At 41.0% G+C, this 9,430-nt stretch overlaps 1 protein-coding gene across 1 annotated transcript in view; it reads left to right on the top strand.

Annotated features, from left to right (window-relative positions):
- Nucleotides 1-687: 687 nt before the first annotated feature.
- Nucleotides 688-9,430, top strand: part of FAM65B (family with sequence similarity 65, member B) — a gene marked incomplete at its 5' end in the record, with an annotated part of 26,436 nt that continues 17,693 nt past the window's right edge. Inside the window, 5 exons of the mRNA XM_008594284.1 lie at nucleotides 688-869; nucleotides 3,193-3,361; nucleotides 4,841-4,976; nucleotides 6,219-6,380; nucleotides 7,336-7,494. Coding sequence (XP_008592506.1) covers nucleotides 688-869; nucleotides 3,193-3,361; nucleotides 4,841-4,976; nucleotides 6,219-6,380; nucleotides 7,336-7,494 — 808 coding nt within the window. The remainder of the gene's footprint in view (nucleotides 870-3,192; nucleotides 3,362-4,840; nucleotides 4,977-6,218; nucleotides 6,381-7,335; nucleotides 7,495-9,430) is intronic.

Raw genomic sequence — 9,430 nt, 5'->3', positions numbered from 1 at the left:
TGTCTCCTCGATGCTTAAAGAAAAAATTATACACTGTGAATAAACATTAAATGCACGACTTCTTACCTCGGGAGCATGAGCTAGGTGAATTTGAGCAGTTTTCTGTTTCTGGGATTTGTTTTGTTAGTCCTTTAGAACAGATGCCTTAGATAGCTAGCTCCTGTCTCAGGACACTGAGGATATTGCCACTTGGAATTAGAGACTGGTTAGTATTCAGCTCTAATTCAGTGACTCAACATTTGTCTGCTGGTTGTACTTTACTTGGGAATGAGCATGAGGCAGAGGGAATATAGCTCTGTTTCCCAAGGCTTTCTGGTTGCCGGTTTTTTTGTTATTTTTTTTTAACATTCTGTTTTAAAAATTTCAAGCAGAAGTAGAGAAAATTATATAATGTATCCCAACGTGCCCATTCTCCAACTTCCCCAAACTCATGGCCAATCTTGTTTCATCTATTCTTATACCTGTTTACTTGCTTCTGGATTATTTTGGAACAAATCCCAGATATTGTACCAATTTATCCATGGTGGTACTTCTTTTTTGAATATGAAGATGATAAATGCATTTTTAAAATGCCAACAAAAAATAAAACTTGAAAAAAGAAAATGTCACATCTCCATCTGGGTGTCGTGTGTCCTGTTTCTCTTCTGGATGTGTTGATGTTCTCCCTGGTGCGTTCTACCTTTGCAGTGCAAGCCAGCAGTAAGCCGCAGCAGGTCTTCCAGTTTAAGTCTTACAGTTGAAAGTGCTTTAGAAAGCTTTGATTTCCTGAATACCTCTGATTTTGATGAAGAAGAGGATGGTGATGAGGTTTGTAATGTTGGAGGAGGTGCTGATTCAGTATTTTCAGACACTGAGACTGAAAAAAACAGGTAAGTCTGAGGTGTCTGCTTATATTTCTTCTGTCATAGCTGGGACAGTAGATCTTTGTTATTATCAGAGGGGACCTGGTGCACATTTCCAGAAAGATGAAACTCCCTACATGAATAACTGGGCTTACAATTGACATACGGTTCCTTTTTATTGTCAAGTACAACTTTTAAATATTGTTTACTTCTTTTGGGTTGCTTAAGAAAAAATAAGTTGCTTTTCTTCCTTATAAATAAAGGGGAAATTTTTGCATGACAGTGCGTGTGTACATGTACATGTGTACACATACGTCTTGTAGGGCTCACTGTCTACAACTTGACCCTGATTAATTCCAAATTAACTATGTATACTACATTTCTAGAGAATTCTTATTGGGTGATAAATTTGGACCTGGTTCTCCCTGGTTTGCATCTTACCTCGGACGTGTTTGTTTTGTGCTTTGCTTTCCTTTATCTGCTTCTTGGTTCCCTTCAGCCCAGCGAGTCTTTGCATGAGATTAAGCTCATCAATGTATAGATCAAATCCACAGATCATGGGTTTAAGCCCCACAGTGTATATTTCCCTTAGAATGTAAGAGAGAATGACCGATAATGGCCACTGGATCGACAGCCCCCTAGGTGGAGAATGTGACCTTCTGGGAGGAAGGAGAGGAAATGAAGTCATTTTCACTTTCTCCATCAGGGGTCCTTGTGCAGCCAAACCATGTTTTTAGAACTAGAGCCTGGGGTCCATTTAGTAACTTCCAATGAAGCAAACCAAGCACCTCCATCAATTGCTGTGAAAGAATATACAACGGCTTTCCCAGAGGAAGGGGTGGATTTCCCACCCATCTTTACCTTTGGCACAACGTGACATAAACAGGTTTTCAAGTTACAACAAGCAAGGCTGTTCAACCTTCACAAATCTCTCTGCAGGAGATGTTATTGTTTTGGGTTTTTGTTGTTTCTCAAAGGTTTCTTATTCCAGAATAAAACCAGGAAAAACAAAAACAAAAACATGGGAGCTAGAATTTATCCCTTGAGCAAACTGGGAGCACAGCAAAGAAAATGTATTAAATGAATGTAATGTTTAAATTATACTTCTACATTCTACATCGAGATTTGTCTAGCTTCACTGAATTTGTGAAATGCTTCTTAACCAAAAATTTTTCTATATCCTTGTTAGCTTAAGTTGCTACATGATATATCAAGGTCAGACATCGTTCCAAATATTTTTTCTTCTTGCTGTAAGAAGCATTTTAACCAAAAAAATGTTTAAGACATTGCAGCTTTTGAACATACTATAGAACATTAATATTAAATATGTCTAATTTGATCAATCTTACTGTCCATCATCAGAAGTATTAGGAAAAAAATGCGTGTGTGTGTTTTAAATATGTGTTGACAGCCACGTGTTGACTGCCAGGACACAAGGTCATGTTTTCTCCTTGGAGGTAATTGTGAATGGGAGTGAAGCATTGAAAGCCTCTAAGCTGTGGTGCATGATCTTTTAAAATTGTGGACACAAAGGAGTGTGGGGCTAGAGGCCAAAATCTGCACTGTATCTGCCTAGCTGTGTGAACCAGGACACTCTCGCTAACACTTCTGCTAATCAGTCCTTCCATCTGTGAAAAGAGACTGCTATTCCCTCCCTCCCTAACACACCGATTCATTTTAAAAATAAAATTAGCTAATGGACTCTAACAGATTTTTTTTTTTAATGTAAGTGCCCATGATGATATAACTTTAGACAGTTCAACAGTGGAGTTTCAACAAAACATGAGAGGCAGGACTAAGCTATGCCTCTAAATATTCAAACACCCTTTTTAACTTTTGTCCACAGTAGAACATTGTGTCTCTCTTCTTGGCAGCTTTCCTTTTTCCTTTTCTTCAAGCAGCAATTGATCTGAGGCCAGGAAAAAGCCTTGACAGATTATTTCTTAATGGTACTGCTCTTGAAAACCACAATTACAGAGGACAGTTTAATCCCAGAAAATTTGGCAAATCACCCCATCAATAGAGTAGGAAAGTGCAACAACTGCAAAATGAGCACACATTTCAAAGACTCCTTGGTAAAGTAACTTCATAAATGGATCATTGTGCTTGAGGCGCAAACAGAAAACTCTGGAAAGCAATTTGTTTGCATGGTCTTTTAACACTAAACAAATTGGTGACTGGGCTGACTTAAGTCATTTTTGAAAGGTGTCTTTATTTTTCAAGGTAGGCAAATGAAAGACTGTTTTCAGTGGGTGCTGTTAGGGGCCTGAACTGAGCCGTGTTGAGTTGATGTGTGGTTTGTACACAGACAGAAATAGCTAATGTCTCACCCACCTTCCTGCTTCGCCAGTTACAGGTCAGTTCACCCGGAAGCCAGGGGGCACCTTAGTGAAGCGCTGACTGAAGACACAGGAGTTGGGACCAGTGTGGCAGGAAGCCCTCTCCCACTGACCACAGGAAATGAGAGCCTGGACATCACCATCGTTAGGCACCTACAGTACTGCACCCAACTCGTTCAGGTAGGATTAGAGACCACACTTGTGTCTGAGAGCCTGGGGTTGATTACATACCAGGAAAGTGCTCCCGTTTCTTAGTTTCCCTGGGGAAAAGAGAATTGAGGAATAAGAGACCAGTCCTGCTTTGATTTGAGCAAACATTCTGATGGCCATGCCTGTCCTTCCTCAACTCACCAACCATTTGAATGAGAGTTCTCAAACCTCTTTATACTTGCTGAGCCTGACAGTGTGCCAAGCAAACCACCTGTTTACCTTTTAGAGGTGTTATTTTCTGAGTCATAAGAGAATTCTCTTCCATGCTGGAGTGAATGTTTTCTCCCAAAGACTAATCGACATGCAATAGTCATTGCAGTGTTTGTTCCTCTGATAAGACCACAGTTATAACAATTCACCTCTTCTGTGGGGAAGCTCAGCACTAGAAACACAAAAGAGGTGGCTATAAAGACATAGGTTGAAAGAGTGAGGATTAGAGACTTAATTTCTCACTTGCACTCCTGAATCAGTGAGTATACTTATTCATTTAGTATCTAATTGCAGAGAGATAAAAATGGGCATTCAATAAGAATCATATAATTATTAGCTATAATTATTTTTTAAACATAGTTTATTTCTACTATATTTACTTACATGAAAGGCACTAGTACATAATTGTTACACTAGAGTGTTGAGTTTGAAAAGCCTATTTGTTTTAGAGTCCAAATGCTTTAGACAGTCCGGCATGGTGGTACAGGTCTGCCTCCTGCATCCATGCCTACCAGCTGACCAACCACCAGGCGGCAAGTGACTTATGTCCTTTCCTCTCTCAGGCCTCTTCATTCTTGTGACATACACACAAATGAAACCACTCACTGCTTATGTGACCTTGGGCAGGTTACTTAACCTCTCTGTGCTTCAGTTTTCTCATCAGTAAAATCAGATATCAATAGGACCCACCTCTTTGGGTTCTGAGAAATAACATGAGCTAATACATATATAGGGCTCAGATCAGTGCCTGGTATACAGTAAGCACTCATTAATTCTAAGATAGCTCTAATTGTAATTATAGTTATTATACAATCTGTTCTTAGTTTTCAGCTTGAAAACAATAAAATAAAACCATGCTGTGGAAAATTACTGTACTTGTAAAACAAATTTCTTTCTGCTTACATGCCAAGATAGTCCAAATGTGCCCTCCAAGTTTCAAAGAGGAAGATCAGATTTACAACACATAAAAGGAAAGAGCTTTACAATAACCTTGCAGCTCTACTACTGAGAAACTTCCAGAATATATACAGGCATGAAAAAAGTCTAAAGCAGCAAAAATTTGTCCGATTTCATCAGATGTCGTAACTGGCATGGAATGAGGAGCGTTATCAAGCTGGAACAAAGGCACTGTATGAGTTTATTTAGACTCACCACCACATTCAGGAAGGATGAGGCTGGGGAGGGAAAGCTCTGTTGACTATAGCATAGTTGAAACAGTGGTTTTGTTTGTTTTATCAGCAAATTGTTTTCTCAAGCAAAACCCCATTTGTGGCAAGAAACCTCTTAGAGAAGCTTTCTAGGCAGATCAAAGTGATGGAGAAACTAGCAGCTGTCAGCGATGAGAACATAGGAAACATCAGTTCTGTGGTTGAAGGTAAGCATCTGCCACTCACAGCACCGCCCACGGTGGTGGAAGCAATGACTCCACTAGCCCACTCCAGTGTCTGTGCCTGTTTGCTGCTTTGTCGGGAAGACAGAAGCACATTCTTAGGCCATAGCGCAGGGTAAGGTCTCCATACTAGGTGGGCTCATTATGCCACAGTTCAGCCTTCTGAGTCAAATCAGCAAACACATAGCTCCTTCTATAGGGGCCTCCACCTCAGGAAGTCAGACACAGAAACAGTGTGCACCTCACAGGCCAACTTTTACACTTTTTCTGCTAGTGCAATTCTCTTTAGGGACAGATAATCAGGATTGTTCTGCACCATGGAGCTGGCTAAGACAACTCCTATAGCAGCTGAGTGTCAAATGGAAGATCTTCCAAACCCTGCTGGGAAAAGGTAGAAATATGTGGATTTGGAGGCCTCCAGGAGAGTCCCTGGGTCTGAGAGTTTTAGATCGAGAACTTGACATGGGGAAGATGCCTTTGAATTTGTGTGGTCTGGCTACGGGGCTCTTTCATAAAGTCAGAAATCTGTGTCTGTTTTCACGTCAGATATTCAGTGGAAACAAGGTCTTCTAGGTAATCTCCCCTTCAGCCTAAAACACCCTCTAAGTCTCCCTGTACATTTCTGCCTCCTGCATCTATTCCTACTAGGAGCAGGTGACCTTGGCAGGTCTCTGAGAAGCATGAAAAGGGGCAGGACATTCAGGCTTCAAGTGACTCAAGTCCGCTCCTCTCCGAGAACCCTCTCCATGGTCAAAACCACACATGAGTGAAATGCTGGTCATGAGCTCCCTGGTACCATGCTGTTCGGTCATAGTGATCTTAGGGCCACCTGGCAGCCACCTACTGCCACATTCCATCCCCTTCAGGAAAATCTCCTGATGTTTGAGTCTCTGATCATGTACTGTTTTTTGCTGCAAAGTTACAGATGAGCTGGAACGTTTCCCAGGGGTAGAGCTGCTGTGTTTTCTATCACTGAGAGCAAACAGCTTTGCTTTTTCTGCATTTCTCTTCGTTCCCGGGGCAGGATGAGTTCCTCATCATAACTTCTTTGCCCTTGGGACCATCTGCCAGCCACAGAGGAATCCTGTAGCAGTTTTAACTGAAAACTACAGCCTTGGGCAGGGAGGGGCCCTAATAATGCCTCCCCGACCCCCACCCAGGGACATCTTTTCATCTACTTCATTTCAAACATGTGTCGTGGGATGGGGGGTTACCCTTCTTTTCCAGCCATACCAGAGTTTCACAAAAAGCTGTCCTTGCTGTCATTCTGGACCAAGTGCTGCAGCCCGGTTGGTGTCTACCACAGCTCAGCTGACAGAGTGATTAAGCAGCTGGAGGCCAGCTTTGCCAGAACTGTCAACAAAGAGTATCCAGGACTGGCAGACCCAGGTACAGGCCAGCAGTAGGGAGAGAATTTCTGTCCTTCAGTGCCAGAGCGGGTGCAGGTAGAGTCCCACCCACCACTGCTTGCCCCACAGGGGGTGGGGGGCACACAGGAGGCCAGCCCTGGAAAAAAGGTGCGTTCTCCAGGGGAAGCATCATCTACTCAGTGATGGAAGAGCATATTTTAATTCAGAGTATCAGCAGTGACTTTTAAAGGTACTACATATCTGTTTTGCTGTTTAGATATATATACTCTTTTCATTAAAATATTACCAATATTGGGAGTGTCAAATGGTACAACCACTTTGGAAAAACTGGTCATGTCTACTAAAGCTCACTACATCTCCCACCCTGTGATACATTTAGCAATTCCATTCGTAAATATATCAAGTAAAATAAGTGCTTATGTTCACAAGAAAGGGCATGTATAAGAAGGTGTATTCACAAAAGCCAAAAATTAGAAACAACGTAAATGCCCACAAGAGAATGGATAAATCATAGTATATCCATATCATAGTGTATATTACACAGCAGTTTTTGAAAAGGAGAATCAATTACTGCTACAAGCAACAATTTGGGCGAATCTCAAAGATACTTTGTTGAGTAAAAGGTACCAGATACAGAAAGCCTATACTGCATAATTCCTTTTCTATACAGTTCAAGAACAGGCAAAACTAATTCATATTGATAGAAGTCAGATTATTAGTTACCTGTGGTGGGGGTGGGGTAGCTATAGACTGGGAAGGGGCACAAGAAACCTTGTTAAGGTTGCTGGCAGTCTTCTCTGTCTTGAGCTAAATGGCAGGTACACAGGAGTGTGCGTATGCAAAAGGCCCCCAGCTGCACAGCGAAGATTAGTTCACTTTACACACCTCATTCTATCTTATACGGAATGAATTATTGAATGAATGAATGAATGGTCATGCTTTTAAGCTGCTTTGTATCTTTCTTTTCCAAATAGTGTTTCAAACCCTGGTGTCCCAGATTCTGGACCGGGCTGAGCCTCTGCTTTCCTCCACCCTCTCCTCAGAAGTCATCACCGTTTTCCAGTATTACAGTTACTTTACCAGCCACGGTGTGAGCGACCTAGAGAATTACCTGAGCCAGCTGGCCAGGCAAGGTGGGACATGTTCTTTTGTCACATTACAATGGTGGCTCAATTTAGTTATCTCTGGTCTTTTTAATCATGGTTCTTAGTGTTGGTAACTATTTTTTCCCCAAGTCCACAGTCCAACTTTTCTGGGCTTTAACATCAGTAAGCCTCTTGTTAATGAAACAAGGATTTACTAAGAGCATCCCAGTCTCCCAGCAGAGGTGTACAATGAACAGGAAGATGGTGAATGATTTAAGGTGTCACTGTAATTTCTTTCCTTCATTAGTGTATTTGTCATTTCTAGGATCAAACTTGCAGGCGATACTATTTTATATTGCCCTTTCAGGTGGAGCTTTCATTAATGTTAGGCAAAAAATGGGATTTATAAGAAAGCAATGGGGTGACACAGTGTGAAGGGATAGGAGGAAAAGGTGGAAAACTAAATCCAGGGCTCCCTACCCAGAGGAAGAGGAAAGTGGGCACCAGTGTAGGGGGCTAGCAATGAGGTTTACTATTGCCGTTTCACTGGCACTTCTAATATTAAAAACACAGTAACTATCTGTATAGAGCGAAAATCTCTTTGGGGGTGCAACCAGGCAGTGAGGGGCTGGTTTCTGGTTCCCAGGAGTGTGCTCTATAAATCCACAGAGCCTCGTGTGGGTTAAAATGGACAGGAGGAATGTGGTGTGTTCTTTGGGACTAGGTGGGGAGTTTGGCCAAACACCAGGTAGCAGCAATGTGTCTGGCACAGAGCCAGGTTTGGCCCTTCTCTTTCCAGAACGTTAAACCCTGTGACAACATGGTCAGCACATTGGTTGGCATCATAGTGAAGGAACAAAATCTTCCTCCATCCAGCGTGGCACACGGGACAGTCTGCCTACAACCCCTTATAAATAGCAAATGGTAACGCGGAGGCCCAGGAAGAGAACGCCTGGGCAGGAAGGCCCTGTTTTAGGACTATGGGTTTCATTTTATTGTATTCTTCGTTTCTTGATATTGAATTTATCACAGCCTAAATCAATGTTCTGAGCAAATGTCTCTATTGCTCAGTTTACATTGGTGGCAGTTTATATCTCTAAGCCTCTCATTACATGGTCCCCAGGAAGGCCACTGATTTACCAGTCGAATGAGGAAGGGCGACGAAGAAAAACCCCAACCTTTTAAGTGTCTCTTTTTCCTTCATTATAAAATGAAAAGGCCTTCATTATAGAAAATTTAGAAAACAGAGAACTATAAAGGGAAAAAATTCAAATCACCCATTCTCCTACTTTTAAAATTTAATGTTTTTCAGTTGAATATGCACAGGTTTTAGATTTCAAAGTTGTGATTATTCTTTTTGGGTATCTATCCTGTTTTCTTATTTGACATTATATTCCATATTATTAAATTTTCTTTGAAAATATTCTTATTTTATAATATCTCTGCATTTGAATGTATACTAATATATTCAATTGTATTGTTGAACGTTGAGGTCTGTGATTTGTTTATTTAACTGTTACAATACATAATATTATCTCAAGACTTTTTACTAGGGTATTTATTTACATAGCAGTGTAATTGGCAGAACACCCACAGCAGGGAAAATAGGGAATTAAAACCAAAAAAATCTAAATAATTCAAAAATGTGTCCACTGTGTAGGGAATGTAGTTCTATTGATGGAACACATATTTTAGCTTATATTTTTCCATCTTTGCTGACCAGAAACACTCTCATCCTAGTGATTTTGTGACTAATGGATGCCAATGATGAATATCTAGTTAGGAATTAGAATATATTCTTTAGTCATGGAACATGATCAATTTGTTCAAATGGGACTCAAAACGCATTTTTTTTTTAAAAAAAATCATATTGTCTTCATATTCCAACCAACTAAATAGGTTTTTCTATCAGGGCCCAGAGTCCTGAGTGCAGGCAGAGAAATAACAGACTTGGGCTCACCCAGGATTAGGGTATTGCCAGATG

The sequence above is a fragment of the Galeopterus variegatus genome, unplaced genomic scaffold (assembly GCF_000696425.1).
Source record: "Galeopterus variegatus unplaced genomic scaffold, G_variegatus-3.0.2 Scaffold10520, whole genome shotgun sequence".
Lineage (NCBI taxonomy): Eukaryota > Metazoa > Chordata > Mammalia > Dermoptera > Cynocephalidae > Galeopterus > Galeopterus variegatus.
This window is presented reverse-complemented; position numbering and strand designations above follow the sequence as displayed.